Source organism: Pongo pygmaeus, chromosome 9 (assembly GCF_028885625.2).
Source record: "Pongo pygmaeus isolate AG05252 chromosome 9, NHGRI_mPonPyg2-v2.0_pri, whole genome shotgun sequence".
NCBI classification, from domain to species: Eukaryota; Metazoa; Chordata; class Mammalia; order Primates; family Hominidae; genus Pongo; species Pongo pygmaeus.
Window position 1 is genome coordinate 78,148,092 of NC_072382.2, and position 24,704 is coordinate 78,172,795.

A 24,704-nucleotide genomic window follows, 5' to 3' on the forward strand; every position below is an offset into this window, starting at 1 on the left:
GTATAGCCACATCAGTTACTAAAATTCTGAAATATTTCAAACTGGTTGGAAAATATCTATTGCCTCCAAGGCCCCAAAGAGCCTTTCTCTATGCCTTTGCTGCTGGAGCCCTGGGGAGCCCTTGGTAGGCATCACTGGGGCTGCTGTGCACCAGGCCAGGCAGAGAAGGGGCAAATGCCCAGTGGCCACTTGGCTCTCTGAACCTTCTGCAGTAGATCCTGCCAGCTGTTAACCACTTTAACTGTCCCCCAAGTGCTTAATGGTGATGGTGGTGATGGAGGTAGTCACAGTGATGCACTCCCCTCACTCTGACCCCGCCAGCAGACCCTAGGTGTCTCCCGTTCTCCAGGGCAGACACTTCCTCTTCTGCTGTATGTCAGCTCTGGTCGCTGTCTCACAGGGCTGAGTGTGCAGTGGCTGCTCGATGGGCTGGCTTGTTTTTTTTTTTTTTCGTCACTTCGTGTGCCCCTGGGCAGAGTCCAGCTCCATGCCAGTGCCAAAGGGATCCAGGAGAAGGTGAGGGTGTGGCCCTGCCCTTGGGGAGCTCATGGTTCTTCTGAGCAGACAAGAATTCCCTGGTGAATCAGTGAGAAGCCTGGGTCCCAAAGGCCAGGCTCTGAGAGCTACAGGAGGCAGGGCCAGGAGAGGGGACTGGAGCCTTTGGTGGTGTGGAAGGGCTTCCTGGAGGGGCCTGGGCCAATGCATGACCGAGGCCTCCCCCCACCTAGGAGGACGACCTGGCTGAGCTGGCCTCCCAGCAGTACTTTGTGGACTATGGCTCTGAGATTATCCTGGAGCGCCTCCTGAACCTTGTGCCCACCTACATCCCCGACCGCGAGATCACGCCCCTGAAGACGCTAGAGAAGTGGGCCCAGCTGGCCATCGCCGCCCACAAGAAGGTAGAAGGGCTGAGAGGAGTCTTAGAGAAGGGATGTGGACCTGAACAACCAAGGAGGTCCCAGCCCTCATCTGAACCTGTCTGTTGGGGCTGCGGGGGATGGGATGGCACCTGACCTCCCGCCTCCCAGTGGCCCTTCCTGCATTGGACATCAGCTCACTCATTCTCCTGCCATCTGTGTGCCAGGCACACAGAGGGAATCAAACTTAACCCTGCATCCTCTGTGGGGCCATGGGTATTGGGGCCCCTTTCCTGGTCTTGCGCCAGCCCCTCGTTGGTGCTACAGCTTCCAGAGCTGCAGCTCAGGAGTGGCGGTGGACGCTAGACAGAGCTTTAGGAATTGTACCTCCTTTTTCCTAACAGAACTCCAGCCCAACTTCCTGCCTGGGGAGCTTTAGGGACAGGCCCCCTTGACCCCGTTGCTTGAAGCCCAGGCCCATGACCAGCCATGAGTGGTTCCCTCCCAAGCTAAGAGCCTGGCCAAGTAGAGCAGGGGTATCCAGATGGGGAGAAGGTGGGAGCACTGGCTGCTGGTAGGGGACCCAAGGCCTCCTCATCTTCATGGCCCTGGCTGTGCAAGAGAATTGCCCCCGTACATAAGTCGAGGGCTCCATAGTCTGAGGGTGCCACAGACCCATGGTCTCACCCCTCCTCACCTCGTGGCCTCCGTCCTCACCCGGGAGCCCTGTGCCACCCTCCACCTGACCGTATGCCTTCTCTGGTCAGCTCCCTGCCAGCCTCCGCCTCTCCCTGAGTCCTGAGTGCTCCCTGCGCCAGCCTGCTTCCCCCGAGGCCCTCACCCCCCTGAACCCCACTTCAGAGGAGGAGCGTCTCCTCTCTGCCACCCCTCTGTCCCTCAAGTGAGAGCCCTGCCCTCCATCCTCAGGCACCTCCTCTCCCTTGGCCCTCACATGCCGGCAGCCACTGCAGCCTGCCCAGCTGCCTCCCAAACAGCTGCAGCCTCCACCCCCACCTCCCTGAGGGCCTCCTCAGGGCTCATTGCCATTGTGGCATGTGGTACTTCCTGGGCGGGGTGCCATTATTATGCATTCATTTTATTTTGGGCACTTGTTATGTGCTGGGCACCATACCAGGACCTGGAGATACAGCCCTTTGTGGGACAAACATGGTTTCTGCCGTTTGGAGCCCACAGCTGAGCTGGGTCTCTCCTGGACTGGAGCTCCTCAGAGTGTCTGTCCCAGAGCCCTGGGTCAGGCCCTGGGTCAGGCCCCTCATAGAATGGACAGTTGTGAATCACAGGTTTTGTAGGGTGGGAGGGTGCATTGTTCGTTATCTAGGTCTGCCATAACAAAGTGCCACAGACTAGGTGGTTTCAACAACAAAAATAAATGTATTTCCTTCCAGTTCTGGAGCCTGGAGCTCCGAGATCAAGGTGTCAGCAGGGGCTTTCTCCTGAGGCTTCTCCTCTTGGCCTGCAGATGACTGTCTTCTCCATCTGTCACCACACGGTGACGTGTGCACATGCACATCTGAGTCCAAATATCCTTCTCTTAAAAGGGCACCAGACACATTGGATTACAGCCCACCCAAAATATCTCATTAGTGACCTCTTTAAAGACCTTATCTCCGGGCCGGGTGTGGTTGCTCACGCCTGTAATCCCAGCACTTTGGGAGGCCAAGGCGGGCGGATGGTTGGTGGTCATGAGGTCAGGAGTTCGAGACGAGCCTGGCCAACATGGCGAAATCCCGTCTCTACTAAAAATGCAAAAATTCACCAGGCGTGGTGGTGGATGCCTGTAATCCTAGCTACTCGGGAGGCTGAGGCAGGAGAATCACTTGAACCCGGGAGGCGGAGGTTGCAGTGAGCCAAGATCCTGCCATTGTGCTCCAGCCTAGGGGACAAGAGCAAGACTCCGTCTCCAAAAAAAAAAAAAAAAAAAAAAAAAAAAGAGACCTTATCTCCAAATAGGGTTACATTCTGAGTTGCTGAGGGTGAGGACTTTAATATGCAAATATGGTGGGCTGGGGAAGGAAGCACACAATTCAGTCCATAACAGGTGTTTTGAAAACATCTTATTTTGAAATAATTTCAAACTTACGGAGAAATTGCATGTTCAAAAAAGTAGGACTGCTGTGTGCACTTCACTTCCCAGATTCACTGGGTGATAGCCACACTTGCTCAGTGATTTGTCTCTCTGCCTACATATGTATTTTCTCTGAGTCATTTGAGCTTGGATTGGTGACATTGAGCCCTTTGCCCCTGAATTCTCACTGCTGTTAGGATGGCACCCCTCATGGGCTCTCTCGTGGGTGGAGATGGGGCCGTCTGTGAGCTGGCATACACATCCACCCTTACCTATGCCTGTGTCTTCATACTATAAAAACCAGGATTTCACTCTCACCCCGCCAGTGCTACCCCAGAAGCCCAGAGTTCTCACTAGGGCTTGTGGGGATATTTTTAGAGAAACACAATGCTGGTGCTTTTGTATCTTACCAAGAGCACGGCAGCACCCCTCACGGATCACCTCACCTCCAGGCTTCAGTTCTCCCTTGACACACTGATCTAATTCCCAGATTCACCAGATCAGTTTCTTGCAGTTGTGGCTGCACTCACAGTCCCCCAGGACCTGGCTCCCCACGCTGTGTCCCTAGTCCCTCTCTTTCCAGTCTACCCTGCACACGCCTTCTACTGACCCGGGGCCTTGGGCCTCCCACATGCTCTGGCTGGAATCCTTGCTTCCCTGTCTCTGCTGAACTGAGAACTCCCTGGAGGGGCAGCTATGCTTTCTCTGACTTTGGGCCCCAGCACCTGCATAGAGGTGGCACTCAAAAGTGCTCGCTGATATTGATGAATGAGAAAGGTGGGGACAGGGTGACTGCAGACAGATGGGAGCAGGGCAAGGCCATGATGCACAGGAGGTGCAGGGGTCCCAGGCTGCTCCTGGCTAGAAGGCAGCAGCAGCTGATTTTTAGAGCAAACTCACTCATACATTGTCTTCTGTCTCTCTGTTCCTCTGTCCCTCTGTCCCTCTCTCCTTCCAGGGGATTTATGCCCAGAGGAGAACTGATGCCCAGAAGGTCAAAGAGGATGTGGTCAATTATGCCCGCTTCAAGTGGCCCTTGCTCTTCTCCAGGTTTTATGAGGCCTACAAATTCTCAGGTACCCCCAGCCTGCAATGCTCCCAGTCCCTTGCTCGGTAGCTCCAGCCCACAACAGGGGAGGGAAACGGCTTGAGCCAGGGGCCCCCGTCAATGAAACTCTTGCCTGCACGATGCTTGGTTTGTTCTGGTCAGTGCTGCTGAGTGGGTCCTGCCTCCCCAACACCCGGTAGTGACTCCATGGCACAACTTATGTGCTCAGTGGTGCACGGGGTTGAAAAACTGAGTGAGGATCGATTCATTAAGGCACATACTATGTACAGAACAGGGTGGCCCAGGGTTCAGACAGGGCCAGCCCTGCTGGGCCGACTCTGTGAAGTTGAGACTAGCAGATACAAACCCACACAGGTCACTGGCTCAGCCATCCTCGGGCCATCATTACTGGGCACCTGCTCTGTTCCAGGCCCTGTGCTGATGCTGCTGTTCACAGAACCACCAAGTACCAGGGTCAGAGGGAACCCTGGGCCTCAGTCCAACCCCTCCCCAGATCCCACCTTAGTTCAGGGCAGGGGCTTGTCCAAAGCTGCACAAAGACCAATGGCAGGAGTGGGACCCAAACCAATTTCCCAATTCAACACTGCACTTTGGATTTTGCCACATAGCGAGTTTGTGCTCTCTGAGCCTCAGTTTCCGTATCTATAAAATAGAAATCAGTGTATTGCCACCTGTCTGGCTGTTATGAGATTGGGAAGGGCTGGGCCTGGGGGTGGGAGGCCTGCCTCTCAGTGCCGTGGTCTCGTCCCAGGCCCCAGCCTCCCCAAGAATGACGTCATCGTGGCCGTCAACTGGACGGGCGTGTACTTTGTGGATGAGCAGGAGCAGGTACTTCTGGAGCTGTCCTTCCCAGAGATCATGGCTGTGTCCAGCAGCAGGTGAGGAGGGCCGCATGGAGACGCAGACAGAGGGGAAGGAGAGGGGCCGGAGCTTCCCTGTGGGTCACGGGAAGTGAAGAGGCATGAAGTGGCCTGCCTGGTTGCACGTGATTGGGCAGTTTGTGCTGCACTGTGCAGACCCGTCTGGCACCTCCTAGTGGAGGGCTGGACTTGGACTTGGGCTTTACAGCACATTAAGGCTGCTCTGAGACAGGACTGGGCTGTCAGGACAGGCAGGGGCAGCCAAGTGTGTACAAAAGAGCTTGACCTGGGGTTCAGGGGACTGGATAGCACTCACTCTATGTCTTCATTCCTAAAACAGGAGTCTTAATACTTTTCTCGCATAACGGTGGTGGGGAATGAATGCAATAATAGGTGGGAGAGCTCTTTATAAACTGCGAAATGTGGTGCACATAGGTGGAATGGTGGGGTGGGTTGCTGGGATTGACTGGCTTTCCCAGCAGTGCAGTGGCTCCCTCCCCCACCATCTGGGGCTTGCAGCAGTGTCTTTTGGTTGTGTCTGATATGGGCTGGAGTCAGACTGTGTCCAGCACTGACCAGACACATGCCAGGCACACAGGATGCAGTAGTGATAAGATAGTCCTTGTCCTCTTGGATCTTCAGTCAAGAGAGGAGACAGACATTGAATAGGCCATTTTAAAGCACAGTATGATCAGGGCAGTGGGAGGGCAGGGAGGACTTCCTGGAGGAAGTGGCATGTAGGTTGAGATTTAAAGGGTGAGTAGGAATTAGACAGGCAAAGGAAAAGTGGGCCGGGCCAGTGTGGGTCTCCCTCTGGGCCATGCCTGACTCTGGCCAGGCCAGCTCTGACTTAGCCTGAGATGTGTCTGAGCTGGGCCACATCTCCCACTGGTTGGGGCATGTCTGACTCGACTGGCCTTGATCTCCTTCAGGGAGTGCCGTGTCTGGCTCTCACTGGGCTGCTCTGATCTTGGCTGTGCTGCGCCTCACTCAGGCTGGGCAGGACTGACCCCAGCGGGGCCCTGTTCTCCGTGTTGGTCCTGCAGGGGAGCGAAAACGACGGCTCCCAGCTTCACGCTGGCCACCATCAAGGGGGACGAATACACCTTCACCTCTAGCAATGCTGAAGACATTCGTGACCTGGTGGTCACCTTCCTAGAGGGGCTCCGGAAGAGATCTAAGTATGTTGTGGCCCTGCAGGATAACCCCAACCCCGGTGAGTGGCTGCTGGTATGGGCCGCCTGGCACTGGGGGTTAGGGTGTTATGCAGACTGTCTTAGTCCATTTGTGTTGCTATAATGGAATGCTGGAGGCTGGGAGATTTATGAAGAAAAGAGGTTTATTTGGCTCACAGTTCTGCAGGCACTATAAGAAGCATGGTGCTGGCTGGGCATGATGGCTCATGCCTGCAATCCCAGAGCTTTGGGAGGCTGAGATGGGAGGATCACTTGGGGCCAGGAGTTCAAGACCAGCCTGGGCAACATAGTGAGATCCTTGTCTCTACAAAAGGTTAAATAAATTAGCCGGGTGTGGTGGCATGTGCCTGTAGTCATAGCTCTTCAGGAGGCTGAGGTAGGAGGATTGCTTGAGCCCAGGAGGTGGAGGCTGCAGTGAGCCATGATTGTGCCACTGCAGTCCAGCCTGGGCAAGAGTGAGACCTCATCTCTTTAAAAAAAAAAAAAAAAAAAAAAAAAAAGGAAACAGAAAAAAGCATGGCACCAGCATCTGCTTCTGATGAAGGCCCTAGGAAGCTTCCACTCATGGCAGAAGGAGAAGGGGTGCCTGCATCAGAAGGAAGGAAGAGAGGAGGAGGTGCCAGGCTCTTTTAAACAATCAGTTCTCACAGAGACTACATAGAGTGAGAACTCACTCGTTAACGTGAGCACGGCACCACACTGTTCAAGAGAGACCCACCCCCATGACCCAAACACCTCACACTAGGCCACCGCCAACACTGGGAGATCAAATTTCAACAGAGAGATTTGGAGGGGACAAATATCTAAACCATATCACAGACCATGCCCCTTGGCCTTGGCACTCAAGGCTGCTAGGATCTTGTTCCCATCTTTCCCCTGAAGCTAGACCAAATAGCAGAAGCCCGTGCCTTCAATCTGTGGCCTGTGGGGAACCTCCTCTCCCTCTGTTCTTCTGGCTCTTCAATACTCATCTCCTGTCAGCTCTCCAAGTTAGATCAGGGTCCTCCTCAGTGTTCTCAAAAGACCCACCATCTTCAAGTGATAACAGCAGTAACAACTACTCTGCCTGAGGCCACCGAGGCCCTGGCGAAGTGTGGGAAAGACAAAGATGAAATGGACCCCACCCTGTCCTCAGTGGGGAGGCTGGTGGGAAGCAGACAGTGACAGGCCTGTGACAGTGCAGTGAGCAGGGAAGCCCAGAGGAGAGGCCCCATGCAGACTGGGGTCCAGGGAGGAAGCCCGTGTGAGCAGAGCGCAGGGGGCAGAGAGCTGAGCATGATGCCAGCACAGAGGCGGGAGAAAGCTGGCCTGTCCAGGGAACTGCAAACAGCTTGGTTTGGCTGGGAACAGGCACAGTGAGGGAGGAGAGGCAAGGTGGAAGGAGTCCGGGAGGCCTGCTCACAACAGGCCTAGGAGTGTGGGGCTTCCTTCCCAAGGGCAATGAGGAGCCGTGGAAGGCTTTTGAGCAGGAGAGTAGCCCACTCTAGTGATGGTCTCTCTATGGAGAGTTGTGACAAGGTGGAGGCAGAGTGGCAGGTGGGCAGACACGAGTGATAACACCTCAGTTCTTCTGTGGGAAGATGTTCCAACTCGGCCTGTCTCTGCCCCCGTGGTCCCACTCACCTCTGCTCTACAGCGGGCGAGGAGTCAGGCTTCCTCAGCTTTGCCAAGGGAGACCTCATCATCCTGGACCACGACACGGGCGAACAGGTCATGAACTTGGGCTGGGCCAACGGCATCAATGAGAGGACCAAGCAGCGTGGGGACTTCCCCACCGACTGTGTGTACGTCATGCCCACTGTCACCATGCCACCGCGGGAGATTGTGGTATGTGGCCTGGGGGTGGCAGATGGGTGGGAGGTGCCATTAGACCCCTCTTTGTCTACTTCCCACAGCTGTACAATTGGTTAATGGTCTAGTGCATCTGTGAAGATGATCTTGGGATCTTATGGGACCACACATTTAAAGTTGGGGCAGCGCTCAAACCTGTGCCAGGTGGGGAGGGGCCTAGAAATGGCATCAGATGAGGAACTGCCAAAGGGTGGGGCCGGGGGTGGGGACTGGAGAGAGATGTATCACCCACACTGTATGAATAGGCAGCGGGAGCACAGCTGGGAAGGGGGCCCTGCTTCTTCTGGAGCCCCCTTGAGAGCAGCTCTGAGGACTCACAGCCCAGCTTCCCCAGTGGCTCCTAAGCCAGGCTCAGTGGACGAGGCAGCTCTCACACCATGTCCCCCTGCCTCGTCCAGGCTGTCTGACTGACCCAACCTGATTAGACACCCGGGGAAGGGCCCTGAGCTCAGCACAAAGGAGGCAGTAGGGACCTCAGAGACCCCAAGGAGGAACGGGGCTCCCAGGGTCAGAATGGGGCATGGGGTCCATCCCCCTGAAGAGTCTCCCAGAGTCCAGAAGGCTCCAGGGTATACCATGTTGATCCTGGTGGCCGCAGGTGGAGAGCTGACCTGAGCCCCCTGTCTCTTGGCCCCTAGGCCCTGGTCACCATGACTCCCGACCAGAGGCAGGACGTTGTCCGGCTCTTGCAGCTGCGAACGGCGGAGCCCGAGGTGCGTGCCAAGCCCTACACGCTGGAGGAGTTCTCCTATGACTACTTCAGGTGATGCCTCCTGGGGAAGGTTGGGAGCCACAGGGCTAGGAGCTGCAGGCTTCCGCTACCGTCTGGTCGTGTGCTGGGGCTGCTTTGTGAAGCCCCCACCTGTGAGCAGGGCCTGGGTCAGAGGGAGCTGGAGGGCTGTTTCTGTCTGCCAAGATGACCCGTCCTATGTGTCTCATCTTATCTTCCTTCAAGAGATGTCACTGCACCCCACCCCACCCCAGGCTGGACATTCGAGACTGAGTCCTGGTGGGGATGCGGGCTGGAAGCAGGCAGCTGGGATTCTGCGTGCCCAGCACTGTGATAAGGATGCTTTTGGGGCGGGGGTTAGGGGGCAGTGAGAAGCTTCCTGATGGAGCGGTGTGCACTGAGCTCTAAAGGGGGCGCAGGGTGGTGGGGGAGGCTGGGGCACAGCCCGCGGTGTTCTCGCCGCTGGGGTTTCACAGCTGAGAAAGGAAGGCCCGGTGACTGCCAGTGACTCGCCTCAGGTCACATGCAGGGCAGGGAAGAGCAGGGCCTGGTGCCCACCCTCAGCCTCTGGGCACAGGGATGGGTGGGGGTGGGGGTCTCACAACCTGGGGGTTTCTCCCCGGGTTGCCAGTGATGGGGCATTGCTGACGGTCCCTGTGCTGTGGCAGGCCCCCACCCAAGCACACGCTGAGCCGCGTCATGGTGTCCAAGGCCCGAGGCAAGGACCGGCTGTGGAGCCACACGCGGGAACCGCTCAAGCAGGCGCTGCTCAAGAAGCTCCTGGGCAGTGAGGAGCTCTCGCAGGAGGCCTGCCTGGCCTTCATTGATATCCGTGCCACTGGGCTGCACCCAGGGGAGCCGGGGACCGGGCAGGGCCTTCGTCTGCATACTGCCTTCCTCCTGAGGGCCTGCTGCGACCCGGGCATGCGTGGGGAGGGTTGATGGAGTACCCCCTCCCTTGCACCTTTTGATATGCAAGGGGCTGCCTCACCCACTGTCTTCTCTGACCCTGTCATTTGGGTGCCAGGTGGATTTGGTGCCTTGTGCTGGACCAGGCATGCAGGTAGAGCAGGGACCAGCCCAGCCCCTGGCCTCATGGGACCATACACACATCCAGATCAGTGCTGAGATGGGACCAGGCAGCACTGTGACCTGACCCATGTGACCTGGAGGGGGCAAGGAGGACTTCCTGGAGGAAGTGTTATCTAGGCTGAGCCCTGAAGGCTAAGTAGGACTTAGCCAGGCAAAGGGGAGGGAGGGGGGAGTGTTCCAGAGAGAGGGAGCAGCAGCAAGGCCCCGAGGCACACAGAGCAGGGGCTGTTCCAGGGCTCCGGGGCTTCAGCACAGACAGGATGGGAAGACTGGGCTTAGGCAGGGTTCCCGAGCCCTGTGAGGAAGCTTGGGCCGTGTCCTAAGGCCAGGGTGAACCACTGGGCAGGGGGTGGCATGGTCAGATTCGCCATCTGGGAAGTCCATCCCAGCTGCTGTGAGGGCTTGGGATGTGGGGCTGGTGGCTGTGAGGAAGCTGAGAGAGGGTGGGGCAGATCACGCCCATTTTGTGAGTGCACAGCCTGAGGGCCCAGGGTCGCAGCTTCAGGTGATGCAGGCCCTGTAGGGAGTGGGGCCTCCGGACCCCAGGCCAGTGCTCCCTCTATTCGGCACAAGCCCTTCCTTGACAGTCCCCACCTGTGCTCAAGTACATGGGCGACTACCCGTCCAAGAGGACACGCTCCGTCAACGAGCTCACCGACCAGATCTTTGAAGGTCCCCTGAAAGCGGAGCCCCTGAAGGACGAGGCATATGTGCAGATCCTGAAGCAGCTGACCGACAACCACATCAGGTGAGCCAGGCACGATGGGAGGATGAGGGGCAGACCTTACCTGCTGTGACGGGCAGCTCTTGCCCTCCTGAGGCAGCTGCTGGCTGTGCCTGGATGCAGTCCTTCCTTACACAGAGCCGGGAGCTGCTCATGGGCCCCCTCACATCCTAGCTTGGCCCCAAGGCCCAAGGAGGGCCTAGCAGGAACTAGGAGGTGGTGGCTGTCTTCCTTTGAGTCTGTCCTCTAAGGGTAACAGCCCCAGCTCCTCCTAACGTTTGGCTGGAGTCTCGTCTGGATGCCCCTTCCCTGCCTAGACCCTGCTGTCTGCCTGCAGGTCCAGCTCAGTCAAGTGTCCCCTCCCTGGTGCAGGCTGGGCCGGCTGTCAGCTGGAAGCGCTGGCTGAAAACTCTCATGGATTTGAGTGTTGGGCCCAATGCCCAAAGTGTGCCACCTTCTCCTCCCACTGGGACAGCCCGAGGCAGGAGTAGAAAGTCAGGCACAGGCTCCTCTCAGAGTCTGAGAGAAGCTCCACCCTCTCTCCTTACACCCAGCCCCCTGCCTTCCTCCCCAGCTGTGTCACCCTCTACATCTCTTCCACAAATCCATCCTCAAACTACACATCAGCTCTTTTGACAGTGCCAAACCTTTGTACATACTGTGCCCACAGCCAGGAAAACTTTTCAGCCCCTTCTCTGCATGCCGTAATTTGCTTCATCCTTCAAAGCCTAGTTCAAATGCCACCTCCTCCTAGAAGCCCTCTAAACTTCCCACTGTCAGGCCCAAGAAGCTCAGAGTGGTGGCTGAAGGAGCCTGGGGTGGGACTGGTCTAACTCGTTGCTACTCAAAGTATAGGTGAATTAAAGAGCTTCTGCCAAAATATAAATCACACTGCTTCCTTCATGGGGAAAGTCTTGCTATGGAAACAAACAAAAAGCCTCAGCTGAAGCAGAGTGCATGGCAACCCGGTGGCTTTTCATTGTGGCATAAGCCCCTTATCTCCACGTGGACCGGTAGCAGTGTGTGGCCTGGCGCGGTGGGCCAGGCACACTTTGGGTAGCACTAGTTGCATCTGGCTGTCAGGGAGAGGGGTCTGTAGGTAGGGTGAGGGGTCCTGAGATAGGGTAAGGGTCAGGAGGGATGGTGCTGCTGTGATGAGCAGCTGAGGGGTACGTGGCCCCCTCACCCGGGGGTGCACAGGTCCTGTGACTCCCGATGGCAGCTGCCCCTGCTGGAGCCCGCGCCTCCTCCGGCAGGTACAGCGAGGAGCGGGGTTGGGAGCTGCTCTGGCTGTGCACGGGCCTCTTCCCACCCAGCAACATCCTCCTGCCCCACGTGCAGCGCTTCCTGCAGTCCCGAAAGCACTGCCCACTCGCCATCGACTGCCTGCAACGGCTCCAGAAAGCCCTGAGGTACAGCGGCCGCCAGGGGCAGGGGCAGACACGGGGGCGGGCTCCTGGCCACACCGGGCTTGTGGGATGAGCCCCTTGGGGATAAGGACCACATAGCAGTTGGGCCCACCCCTGGGGTACCTCAACTGCCAGCTAGACGGAGGTGCGGATCTTGCAGCTGCTCAGGATGCAGCTGGAGAGTCCGGCTGCTCGGGAGTGCTCAGCCCAGAGCTCCCAGGCTATCGGGTGGGCACAGACACCCAGGCCCACTTCATACTCTCCAAGGGCACTTGTGTTCTTCACTTTGCTGGGCCTCTCCACACCCATCGTCCCATTTTACAGATGAGGCGCTCAAGGCTCTGGGAGACTCAGTGGCCAGTCACATCATAGGAAGTGGCAGGCGGGGATCAGAACTGGGGTTATCTGCTTCCAAGTGTCCCGGTCCCCTGGTCTCCACAGTCCCATGCACCTGCCCCCTGCTGCCCCTGCCGCCTTTTCAGAAACGGGTCTCGGAAGTACCCTCCGCACCTGGTGGAGGTAGAGGCCATCCAGCACAAGACCACCCAGATTTTCCACAAGGTCTACTTCCCTGATGACACCGACGAGGTGAGGGTCACCGGCTTCTAGGTCTACAGTGCCCAGGACGGGGCCAGGCTTCCTGGGTGGACACCAAAGGTGGCCTTAAGCCTCTCTCCCATCACTTGTCATTTGCCGCCTCGTCCTCCTGCCTTGTAGTGGAGTCGGGGCTCAGGACGAAGGCCATCGACTCCCCAGGTCAGGGGCCCTTGGTTCCTGATCCAACCCCTGCTTCCTGGAGCAGCTTCCTTCAGAAGGGCGCCCCTCACTCCCTGTCTCTGAGGAGGACTTGCCTTGGAGAAAAGCGCTTCTCCCTCTGAACTGGCTTTGCACCTCCCTGATGTAGGGCCCAACTGACCCCCAGGTCCAGGCCTCCCCTGTCGACTGAGCCCACTTTCCTGCAGGCAGAACCTCGACACCCCTTCCTCCCTCCCCACCTGAGGTGGTCAAGGTTCCCTCTATCCAGGTCCTGTCTGCCAAAGGTCATGTCTGTCATGCCTGTAGTCATGCTGCCCCTCATGGTCCCCAGCCCCTGCCTGTCTCAACACAGTGTCTCATTCAGATAAGCTTTTCATTTGAAGAGTCATTTATGAAACTTGCCTGAGGCTGGAGACTCAGAAATGCCATGACAGGATTTCATTTGCAAGGATCAAAGACTTCCTCAAATCCCTTCCTGTCCCTCCAGACATCTCTCCTCCTGCCATTAAACTTCCCCAGATGCTCAAACCCTCCCATCTGTCTGGGCTGCTTTCCCCTCCACTTTTGGGTTTGCTTTTCCTCTACCTCAAGTCTCCTCCTTCCAATCACCCTTCCAGTCATCCTGCTGTGCTCCCTGGACCCCTCACTGTCACTCAGGCTTGTACATCCTGGCCCAGGACTCTGGACGCCAAGGCCACCTTCTGCTTGGAGGGTCGGGAGGAGGAGACCTGGGAAGACCCAGACAGGAGTAACCCTTTCCTTTTGTTAAATGCCATGCCCAACTCTGGGCCCACAGGAGGGTGTTTGGCACGGGAGGGGGCTCAGTATAGGAGGCATAGCCAGACGGGCCCGGGAGGACCAGGTCCCGGGAAAGGCCCTGCAGAAGCCCAGTGCTCACCGCCCCTCCCAGGCCTTCGAAGTGGAGTCCAGCACCAAGGCCAAGGACTTCTGCCAGAACATCGCCACCAGGCTGCTCCTCAAGTCCTCAGAGGGATTCAGCCTCTTTGTCAAAATTGCAGACAAGGTGGGTCCTTCACCACCTTCGCCAAGGTGGGAGATTTGCTGGGGCCATAAGAACTTATGGACAGCAGAGGGAAAAGAGAGGAACTGGGGGAGAGAGGGGAAGAGGGCGTTGGCATCTGGCCATCTTCTTCCATCCCTGCAGCCTCCCCTTACATGGAGTGGCTGCCCCCAGCTCTCTCTCTTCTGAGGCACAGCACATGGCTCAAACTCTCTTAGGAGCATGTGCCCAGGTGCTCTGTGTTCTAAAAACACCAGACCCTCACCCTGCCCCAACGCACATGTTCTTTCCTGATTTGCTTTGACTGGCCCTTAATTGCCATGCTGGGGCAAATTAACCCTTGAAATAAGGTGTGATCATCCCCACTTGATAGATCACATAACTAAGGCTCAGAGAGGTTAGGTAACTTGTCCAAGGTCACACAGCAGGGACTGAGCTCCAGGTGGGTCTGACTCTAAAGCTCATGCCCCTGCCACCATCTCACATCACGCTTGCCCCAGTACCTCTGTCCCTGGAAGTCTTCCAGGCCTAGCTAAAGACCCCTCTACGGGAAGGCCTCCCTGACCGAGTTAGGTGCCCCATCCTGTTGCCTGCTGATGACTCTGTGTGCATCTGTGTCTGTCTCCTCACTTCATGACTGTCTCTGTGCCAGACACTGGGACCCAGAGGTGACCCCGATGAGGTCCTAGACCCAGGGGAGCCCAGAGCTGCAGGAGGAGCTGGACATGGATGCCAGAGAATGTCCAAGCCAGGGGCTGGGCCGCATTCTTGGCCAGTTTCCCTTGAGTCTAAGGCAGCGTTCAGTGTCCCAGGCACTGAATGGAATGACCGTCACTCCCGGCAAGAAGTGGGCTCTTCTGGGGACACTCAGCAGGCACATGGGGCAGGGTGGGGCTGACACACAAACCCCTTCCGGCTGGGAGTGGAGTCTTCCCTGAGAAGGAGCTGCCAGACAGGCCTTAGGTGGGAAGGTCAGAAAATGCAGTGTTGCTTAAACTGACTGTGCTTCGATGGCGCTGTCCCCAGGTCATCAGTGTGCCTGAGAATGACTTCTTCTTTGACTTTGTTCGACACTTGACAGACTGGATAAAGAAAGCTCGGCCCATCAAGGACGGTAATGAGGCCGGGTCCTGGGATCATCTGAGGCCCAGAGCAGGGAGGTGTGGGCTCAGGGCCGTGCTGTGAGGCCCACCTAGGCGGGCCTGAGTGAGGGCCTCCTCTGGGGCTGGGCTCAGGACGTGAGCACTCCTCTGTGCAGGGACCCTCTGGGTGACCGACTGCCCTGTGCTGCAGGAATTGTGCCCTCACTCACCTACCAGGTGTTCTTCATGAAGAAGCTGTGGACCACCACGGTGCCAGGGAAGGACCCCATGGCCGATTCCATCTTCCACTATTACCAGGTGGGCACCTCTGCACTCTAGTTGCCTTCATGCACAGCTAGCGTTGCTGTACTTTGGCCCTGAAAGCAGAGACCCACTGACCTTGCCACGTGTGGGGCCCGTACCAGCCTGGCCTCGAAGGGATTCCTGCCAAGACCACTGGAACCCCAAGGGACGACCCAACCCCTGATCTTTGTATCTTCTGACTCTTCAGCTCTTAGGGGCTTGACAGTTCCTCCTCTGAGCTTCCGATCCCTACCTGTTCAGGCCCCTCCTTCAGTGCAGGGCTATCCTCTGACTTCGAGATTCTGCTGTTGTAACTCAGTAATTCCAAGGCCTCTGTGCAAACGTTTTCTAGCACAGGCACCTGCAGGAAGCCGGGAGGGAAGCTTGCATGTTGAACCTCTATTATGCGTCTGGCACTCTTCTCTCATTCTGTCCTCCCAACTAACCCCAAGAAGCAGGCATGTTGTCCCCATTTGACAGAGGGACAAACAGACTCAGAGAGGCCACGTGCTGTGATTAGGATCACACAGCTGATGGAACTGGGGTTTGATTCCAGGTCTTCATGACTGCAGGTTCATGCTCTTTTCTGGGCTCAGCCTGCTTACCATTCTGTGGGAGAAAAACCAAGATGCTGGGAAGGGCAGAGGAGGCAGGGACGGTGGCTGCTGTGGCAGAGAGGACACTGGCCTGGGAGTGAGAAGGACTGCCCTCATCCAAACCTGGGATCTGCCTTTCCTCATGCCCCTCCCCACCCACCCCATGCTGCCCACAGAGTGCATGGCCCCTGGACTACCAGTTCTCCCAGAGTCAGCCTTGACATCTGCTCCTCCTGTCCCACATCCCAGATCTCTTACCTGATGACTGTACCTCCTGGATATCTCTAAAATCCCCCACGTCTCTCCATCACCACCTTCCCAACCTGGGTCAGTCTACCATCATCTCTGATCCAGAATGGAGGCAGTGACCTTCTCCCTGTTCTCCTCATCCATTTTGGTCCTTTCAATCCTTTCTCCACAGGGTGGTCATCCTGCTTTCCAGATTCCCCCAGTGGATTCCCCTTGCTCTTAGGGCATAACCCCCGTCCTGACCGTGGCCCTGCCTGGTGGTGCCACTAACTGCTCCTGCTGCCTTGCCTTGTACCTGGCTCTCCTTTGGCTCAGCTGGATTGTTTCCACTTCTCAAGTGTGCCACGGGGCCTTTGTAATGTTGGGATGCTCTTCCCTCAGTTCCTTCCCTCATCTACTGAACTTTTGGATGTCAATCAGCCATCTTAAAGGAAGTCTGCCCTGTCCTCAAGCCCAGATTAGGTCACGTTGTTATGTTCTCTTACAGCACTGTGAACAATTCCTTCGAAGGCTGTCATTATATATCTGTCAGTATGATTTTTAATGTCTGTCCTTGCCCTGAGACTACAAGTTCCGTGGGAGTAGGGAGGGTAGGCATTGTTGCTTAAAGGGCCTGGCTCATACATGTTCAATGCATACTTGTTGGATTGATGGATGGGTGAATAGGCAACCTGGTGACTCAGTGAACATATAGATGGGAGGATGAATGCTGAGTGAATTGATGGGTGGATATTGGTGAGTGAATTGGTGAGTTAGGTAGGTGAATGGGTGGATGGGTGGGTAGACGGATGGACAGATAGGGAGATGGATGGAGGTAGATGTGTAGGTAGATAGACCCATAACCACATGGATGGGTGGGTGGGATGGATAATGATTGACTCAGGTCTCTGATTGACAATGTGTCCTCAGGCCAGCCTCAGTTTCTCTACCCTTCAAATTGTGGATAAGATGATCATAAGGCTCTAGGAGTCTGTGGGCAGCGCCAGCCCTTCAGAGGCTTCATCTCTGCTCTGGGCCCATTCCCCAGCCTAAGTTCCTCTCGTTTTGGGTCTGGAAATTCAAGGGGGTGGGAGGGCCTCTGCTACTGCTGCTGAAAGCAGCTGGTCTCAAGAGAACCCAATGCAAGGAGGCCAGACTGAGAGGCTCTTCTAAAGGAGGATGGGCCCAGGAGGTGAGGGGTATGGAACAGTCTCAGGGTTGCCAGCTGGTCACTCTGAGTTTCTTCATCTTGAAATGGGGTGCTCATCTCACTGGACTGTTATGGGGGGGAAATGAGGTAACAGACATGGCCATGCGCTCCAAGTGCCAACTGCTGAGTCTGTGCAGGCAGACTTGCTCTGTCCCTGTCCTGTGCCATCTCCCTTGGGGGAGCAGTGTCAGCTGAGGCTGGAGAGGTGGGTGGGCCCACGTGCGGGGTAAGGTGGTAGACCCCGGCATTGGGGGTCTTGGTGTGGTGGGAAAGGAGCCCACTTCTGCCAGGTCCCTGCACGCCTGTGACCTGCTCTGTCTCTGGCAGGAATTGCCCAAGTATCTCCGAGGCTACCACAAGTGCACGCGGGAGGAGGTGCTGCAGCTAGGGGCGCTGATCTACAGGGTCAAGTTCGAGGAGGACAAGTCCTACTTCCCCAGCATCCCCAAGCTGCTGCGGGAGCTGGTGCCCCAGGACCTTATCCGGCAGGTCTCACCTGATGACTGGAAGCGGGTGAGCATGGGGTGGGCAGCGGGAATGGTGGGGCCCTGAATGGGCCTCGGGGCACCCCAGGGGCCAAGGGGGCAGACGCTGGCCAGCAGCCCAGGGAGGTGCGTCTTGTGGTTCCTGTACTTGATGAGGCCGCCCACCCTTGTTCCTCCGCCTGCCTTATCCTTCAGTCCTCCATGCCAAGGACTCAGTGGCCACTTGGCAGTCATTTATCCTGTCCTGGTTACCATGGTGACCTGCTTGTCCTTGATACCCTTTGGTCTGCCTGCCTGGGGGTGAGAAGGGAGGTCAGGAGTCCATTAGCTGAAATATGGGGAGAGCCCTTCACAGTCCCCAGGTCTGCTGTCCTAGTCCTGGCCCTGAGGGTGCAGACGGGGCTGGAGTGGGCAAGGGTGGTGTGGGGAGGACTCTGAGCTCTGAGCTGGCCTGCCCTGAGCAGGCCTGTCCCAGGACTGAGCCCAGCCCTGACCGCCCTGTCCCCATAGTCCATCGTCGCCTACTTCAACAAGCACGCAGGGAAATCCAAGGAGGAGGCCAAGCTGGCCTTCCTGAAGCTCATCTTCAAGTGGCCCACCTTTGGCTCAGCCTTCTTCGAGGTGAAGGTACACCATGTGGGCTTCTCAGAGCAGAGGAGGAGGGGAACAGGGCATTGAGAAAGCACAGAGACTCCTCCCTGGGACTGTGGGAAAGAGCCATAGCCTTGGACACCTGCCCTGGTGAGGAAAGGAGGGCAGCACCCTCAGCCTTGTCCCAGCTTAGCGTCTTAGCTGGGCTAAGTCCTGGGGACAGAGGGACCAGAAGCTCAGCCTGGCAGTGGAGGCAGACATGTAAACAGGCTGGGGTAATGGAGGATGGCCAATGTTCTGACACTGGGGAGCCCTCGCCCAGGTGGCAGAGCTCGGGAGGCTCTCCGGGTGTGAGGAGGCCTCCTACAGGAGGTGATATCTGAGCTTTTCAGGGAGACCCTGGAAAGAGTGCTCCTGGCAGGGGTCCCACATAGACAAAGGCTTGGAGGCGTGAGAACTGAGGTCTGGGAAGGAAATCCAAGTAGTGAGGGCAGGAGGCGAGAGTGGGCTGTGGAGAGCAGCAGCTTGGCAAGCAGGTGAGAGGCTGGATTTCCTGCAGGGGTGGCCTGCCTTGGAGGGTTTTGAACACAGGTGACATGGCCAGAAAGCCTCTCAGGCTGCGGGTGGAGGAGGGGTCTGAGGGGCACGACAGAGGCAGGAGTATGGTGAGGAGGCTGGTGTGAGAGGACAGGTATGGTCTTGTCACACAGCTAGGATGGGAGGCCTTTTGAGAAGCTCGGCTGTGCGAGGAGAACAGGTAGGTAGCTGGAGGCAGGTGCAGGGTCCAGGAGGCTTTTTAAAGATGGGAGGCCCTTGGGCTGAGAGGGAGGACAAAGCAGAGGATGGCCTGGGGGACCCAGGAAGGGATGTGGGGCAGCACTGAGGGCCCAGCAGAGGCGGAGGCCATAGGTCATGGCAGGGCCGTCAGTACCACATAGGCAACAGGAGAGGCTGACTTTATCCCAGCTGGGGCCAGGCTTCATTCCTGTCCCCAAATGCTTTTCTTGCTCTGGGCCCCCATCTGATGCCTTCTCATCTTTTTTTCTAGCAAACTACGGAGCCAAACTTCCCTGAGATCCTCCTAATTGCCATCAACAAGTATGGGGTCAGCCTCATCGATCCCAAAACAAAGGTGAGCAGGGATAAGGCGGTGAGTGGGGGCGGGCTTCTCTGCCTGAACCTCGGACACAGTCCCAGAACGAACCCCACAAGCCCTCCTAGCCACCGTCTATCTCCAGACTCATCCACCCATCACGTGGCTTCAAAAGCTGTCAGTGTTTGCTGGGACTTTACCCAACGCTTGCTCCACCAAAATTGCCCTCTTGAAGTTACTAACAAACTCCTTCCTATGGAATCTGAACTCCCTATAGTACTTGGCCTTTAAGTATCACTGGATGCTCTGCCCATGCGGGTCATGGGGCTGGCTGTGCAGGGGTGACCGTGCGTCTTTGTTTCTGGGCCAGAGCAGCCCAGCTGCACACCCAGAGGGTCCGACTGGACAGGTGGTGAAGAGGGCTCGTGACCACCATCTTTCCATTGGCTTCATCCATCACGCATTCCTGGCTCTCCTCTGTGTCTTGGTCATTCCTTCCCAGACCCTTTTGTGCCTGCTCCTGTACACCGTGTTTCCCAAGGCTCTGCCCTGTCGTCTTCTTGGCTCCCTCCTCAAACTCTCCCTGGACCATCTCATTCAGGCCACGGTGTCAGTTCCCTCAGGTGTCCCAATTTCCGAGTTCTGGCCCCAAGTACCCAACAGCCTCCTAGACTTCCTGGGTGTCCAAACCAAGGTGTGGAGGGGGAGGCACCTGCTTCCCACCGCAGCTGGATGGCAGAGCTGGCTTTTCCCTCCAGCCATGGGCTCCTCTGAGGGCCTGAAGCCTTCTGTGAGGGCATGTGTGGGCAAGTGAGGCCACAGGGCCCAGGCTGTGCCTCTCCATGCCCTTTCTGCTCTCCCAGGATATCCTCACCACTCACCCCTTCACCAAGATCTCCAACTGGAGCAGCGGCAACACCTACTTCCACATCACCATCGGGAACTTGGTGCGCGGGAGCAAACTACTCTGCGAGACGTCACTGGTGAGGGTGCATCCTGCTGGGCCTGTCTTGCCTGCAGCTTAGTCAGCCTCCCAGGGCTTGGAACAAACACAGTAGTGTGTGGCTGGGCCTGGGGTCATGGGCAAGGGTCATGCTAGGGCCAAGGTCAGGTCAGTTTGAGGCTCAGCTTAGGTCTGGGGAACGGACTTAATCTGGGGCTGAGGAACAGACCCCTTGTTCAACAACTGTTGTTTGAGTGCCTTCAGTATCTGGGGATTGAGCCCACGGTGACAGCCCTTTAGCCCCACTGAGTTCAATAGTGGAACCATTAACAATGAGACCTCCTGGACCAAGCTCAAACTTCCAAGGCATAGCTCAACTGAGAGCCAGTAGGGTCACTCCTGGAGGGAGGGATCCATGACTTGAGGGACCCACAAGCTAGGGGCTTAATGTGGGGTCATAACAGTGTAGAACCTTAACCATCTGGCTGGATGAATTCAACCCTTCAACTGTGCAGATGGGAGATAAGCCCTGAGTAGGAGAGATTTGCGTTTGTCCTGGGTTCTGCCTATTGCAGATTCCTGGGAGCTGTGCTATGGTCTGAGTGGCTGGCCCCGTCCCACCGTGTGCTCGCTTATCTTCTCACCCCTGCTTCCAGGGCTACAAGATGGATGACCTCCTGACTTCCTACATTAGCCAGATGCTCACAGCCATGAGCAAACAGCGCGGCTCCAGGAGCGGCAAGTGAACAGTCTGGGGGAGGTGCTGGTTCCATGCCTGCTCTCGAGGCAGCAGTGGGCTCAGGCCCATTAGCTACCCCTGCAGCTGGGGAAGACTTACGCCATCCCAGCAGCGAGGCTGGGCTGGCCAGCCACCACTGACCATACCAACTGGGCCTCTGATGTTCTTCCAGTGAGGCATCTCTCTGGGATGCAGAACTTCCCTCTATCCACCCCTCTGGCACCTGGGTTGGTCTAGTCCTAGCTTGCTGTGGCCTTCCCGGTTGTGAGAGCCTGTGATCCTTAGATGTGTCTGTTTCAGACCAGCCCCACCGTGCAACTTCCTTTGACTTTCTGTGTACCACTGGGATAGAGGAATCAAGAGGACAATCTAGCTCTCCATACTTTGAACAACCAAACCAAATGGGCATTGAATACTCTAAAACCGAAGGGACTGGATCTGCAGGTGGGATGAGGGAGACAGACTACTTTTCTATATTGCAGTGTGAATGCTGGGCCCCTGCTCAAGTCTCCCCTGATCACCTCAGGGCATAAAGCATGTTTCATTCTCTGGCCCGACAGTGTCTTTGCTCAGGGAGGGGAAGTGGAAGGGCAGGGCATGTGGGGTCAGGACAGGGCCTTGCAGGGGAGCAGCCTATACATAACTTCTTTGGTCTTTACCTGCTGGGGCCAAGCTGGTCTGGGTTTGGGGGTTGGGGAGCTTGAGCTCAAGATGTGCTTTAAGTGGCTTAAAGGGACCAACTGAGATTGGGGTGGGTTGGGAGGAAGTGCTGGACATCAGGCTGGGAGGTGAGGACCCAAGTGTGCATGAGCTGGGGGTCTAGAGGAGGAATCAGCTTCTGGGCTGTAACTAGGGCCAGTGGAGCCACAGCGGCCCTTGCACCTGCCGGAAACATCTTGGTTCATCAAGACATGTCCAAGAACCCCAAGAACGATGCTACCTTGGGTTAAATCTTCATGTCCAGTGGGTGCCAGTAAAATGTTACTTTGTGACCAGCATGGGACAACCAGGTTTGGCCATGACTGGAGTAGGGCTGCGGATGGGGGCTTCAGACAGGGAAGGTGTGACAGGGGTGGGGCATCCTCAGGCTGTGGCTGGGATGAGCACCTAGAGAAGTGATTGATAGTGGAGAGTCCTCTTGCGGGGAGGGTTTGTGATCTGCCCTCGAGGTCCCATACTTCAGCAGAGCCAGGTCCCGCTGCTTTTCATACACTACAGTGTCTGGGTCATCAGCATCTATGTGCCTGTCTACCCCACAAGGAGGGCTATTCCTGATCTCCTTAGCTGTTAGTGTAGGACTGACTGGTGTGTGTAAATGGAGGCCTCAAACCAGAGAGCCCTGCTTTCTGGGATGGTAACGTGGCTGTTAGAGGACACAGCTCCACAGGTAGCCCAGGAGAAATCTGAGCCAGAAGGAAGGTGCTGTGGTAGTCTGCCTTATACCACCATCATCATAAAGAAGAGGAGGCTCAGGTCCAGAAAGGATGTATAAGTGGGAAGAGCTCAACTCACTGCTTCTAACTTTGGGCTGCCAGATAGAAGGGGCTCCAGATACTTGTTCTAAGCTCTGGTTTCCCCTCAAGGTCAAAAGCTCTTGAATGTGCATGGATTGTGTCCACCCTCTTACTGGGGAATCAATAAACCACAACCTATCAGGAAGTAGCCCACTGCACCATAGAGCAGTTAATGTGGGGTGGGGATGAGATCTTTGTCCCTGACCCATGCCCCTCTCAGTCTGTGGCCCAGAGAATGAGATCACTCAGATGGCATCACTATTGCCCCCCATCCCCCATCACCCTGGTTGATCACGAGGGGTCCAAAGAATAGACCACTACCTCTGGCTTCCTGAGAGTATGCACAGTCACTCCTTTAGCAGAGAATATTATGGAGGTATTAGGATGAGATAAACTTGACAGCAACCAGTTCCAAGACCACACACGAGTTTTCCCCTTGCCTAGCCCCTTGAGATGCATTCTTGATAGCGAGAGCAGAATGGTTCCCCTGAGAGCCTCAACGGCCCTTCTGTGTGCCTTTATCAACCACTCCCCACCATCACCACCCTTAGGCAGAGAGAGGATGAGGAAGAAGCAGGGCAGATGTGGCTAATTCTTCTTTGGAAACACAGAAGGCTATGTCAGATGCAGTGGAATATATTGTGACACAGGATTATTTGGAGTATTCAGCCATGGGGATCTCTTAGAGGTCTCTTATTTAAGGATAGGGGACCTCTATGGAGGGCATGGTTGGCTTATCCACCTTCAGGGTGGGCAATGTAGTTTGAAAGGTAGCCTCACTTGTAGCCTGCCTGGTGGGTGCTTGGGTGAGTTCAAAGATCGTGGTGGGCATTGGTGATTGAATCTCATGCTTGCCAGGCTTCAAAGGTGTGACAGCATTCTTGATAGGTAGTGGTTTCTTGGATGGTGCTGCAACATTGAAATGGCCTTGGTGTTGCTTTCCACTCTTGGGTAAAGCCGGGTGGAGGGCTGCTAGCGTCCAAGGACCTTCCACAACTCGGGCAGGAGGTTTCATGGCTATGTGCAAATCTTCCTCATTCTCAATTCCACTCTGAGTATCTGTGGGATAGAAAAGACACAGATTCCTCAAATGTCACTTCTCCACTCTCTGTCAGTCATGTGTGAAATTCAAGTTATCTCTTAAATGTTAGCCACTCCCTTACCCTTTCAGGTTCTTTCCTCCAAGCTCTCCCCTCTACCTCAGGCTTTGTGCACACTTTATTATGGTCCTCCAATTCAGCCTGGGGCTGGGGCTTAAGAGTCTACTGCATGAGGCTCCAGCTCACCATGGAAGTCCTCAGAAAGCAGAGACTGACATTTGCTTCAAGTTCATGTATTCCACAGCCATTAAATTAGTTTAGAAAAATGAGGGCTTTTTAAAGGGCAGAGACTTTGTCTTGCTTGCCACTACATATACAGTGCTCAGAAGTGTTTGTCACACAGTAAATGCTCAATAAATAATTTCTGTCCAACAGAAAAAATTAGATGGTAGATACTTCTAATAATGGAGCTAGGAGATCAAGACCAATCCTTCTACCAAAGACAAATTAAAAACTGGATGATATACAAAAACGAGAAAACATCTTAAAATTATCTATGCGTTTACAATATACAGAGAAATTGCATGGCCAAAATCTAGAAGAGTGTGAGAATCCAAAGAAGCCCAGAACTCAGGTTTTGTTTTCTGCTTAATTTACCTTTTATTTTTATTACTTTAATTTTTAAAAGTTTTAGTTGTTATAAATATTCAAAGCTTTTTTTTTAACCTGAGTGTAATTTCAATCTGGAAGAAACAGCTACAAACATGAGCTTCCATTTTTTTTTTTGTCAGCTTTATAGGAGAAAGGGAATTTTTATTGGATTTGAATGGAATTTTTAGAGCAATTCCATGACAATATCTTTATAAGTTTTCTAATTCATGAACATGATTGCTCCATTTATTTGGGTATTCTTTCTCTCACTAAAGTTTTGTAGTTTTTAGTGATCAATCATATGCCTTCCCTTGTGAAGGCTTTTTTGATTAAAGTCTATTTTTTCTGATATATTTTTCTTTTTTTTTTTTTTTCATTTTATTTTATTATAAAATTAAGTTTTCAATTTAATAGCTGTTAGAGTACAAGTGGTTTTTGGTTACATGGATGAATTGTATAGTGGTGCACCATGGGATTTTAGCATACTCATCATCCAAGTGGTGTACCTTGTACCCAATAGGTAGTTTTTCATACCTCACCCTCCTCCTGGCCTCCCCTTTTCTGAGTCTCCAATGTTC

At 55.3% G+C, this 24,704-nt stretch overlaps 2 protein-coding genes across 9 annotated transcripts in view; one reads left to right on the plus strand and one right to left on the minus strand.

Moving 5' to 3' along the window:
- MYO7A (myosin VIIA) overlaps nt 1–21,473 on the plus strand; it is an 88,690-nt gene extending 67,217 nt beyond the window's left edge. Inside the window, exons 32-49 of one of the 5 annotated variants that reach the window (XM_054437814.2) lie at nt 729–899; nt 3,902–4,019; nt 4,764–4,890; nt 5,805–6,088; nt 7,705–7,895; nt 8,558–8,682; nt 9,318–9,475; nt 10,336–10,489; nt 11,722–11,877; nt 12,357–12,462; nt 13,541–13,654; nt 14,678–14,765; nt 14,945–15,051; nt 17,398–17,583; nt 18,066–18,182; nt 19,195–19,278; nt 20,103–20,222; nt 20,839–21,473. In XM_054437814.2, the coding sequence (XP_054293789.1) occupies nt 729–899; nt 3,902–4,019; nt 4,764–4,890; nt 5,805–6,088; nt 7,705–7,895; nt 8,558–8,682; nt 9,318–9,475; nt 10,336–10,489; nt 11,722–11,877; nt 12,357–12,462; nt 13,541–13,654; nt 14,678–14,765; nt 14,945–15,051; nt 17,398–17,583; nt 18,066–18,182; nt 19,195–19,278; nt 20,103–20,222; nt 20,839–20,928 (2,496 nt within the window). In that variant the 3' untranslated portion in view covers nt 20,929–21,473. Of the gene's footprint in view, nt 1–728; nt 900–3,901; nt 4,020–4,763; nt 4,891–5,804; nt 6,089–7,704; nt 7,896–8,557; nt 8,683–9,317; nt 9,476–10,335; nt 10,490–11,721; nt 11,878–12,356; nt 12,463–13,540; nt 13,655–14,677; nt 14,766–14,909; nt 15,052–17,397; nt 17,584–18,065; nt 18,183–19,194; nt 19,279–20,102; nt 20,223–20,838 lie in introns of those variants that run through there. The other 4 variants (XM_054437816.2, XM_054437817.1, XR_008492268.1 and 1 more) reach the window with 4 other exon arrangements.
- A 1,189-nt stretch (nt 21,474–22,662) lies between these two features.
- Nucleotides 22,663–24,704, minus strand: part of GDPD4 (glycerophosphodiester phosphodiesterase domain containing 4) — an 88,717-nt gene continuing 86,675 nt past the window's right edge. For 3 of the 4 annotated variants that reach the window (XM_054437819.1, XM_054437821.1, XM_054437820.1), the window contains exon 16: nt 23,016–23,494. In XM_054437819.1, coding sequence (XP_054293794.1) covers nt 23,133–23,494 — 362 coding nt within the window. In that variant the 3' untranslated portion in view covers nt 23,016–23,132. Of the gene's footprint in view, nt 23,495–24,704 lie in introns of all 4 variants that reach the window. The other variant, XM_054437818.1, reaches the window with a different exon arrangement.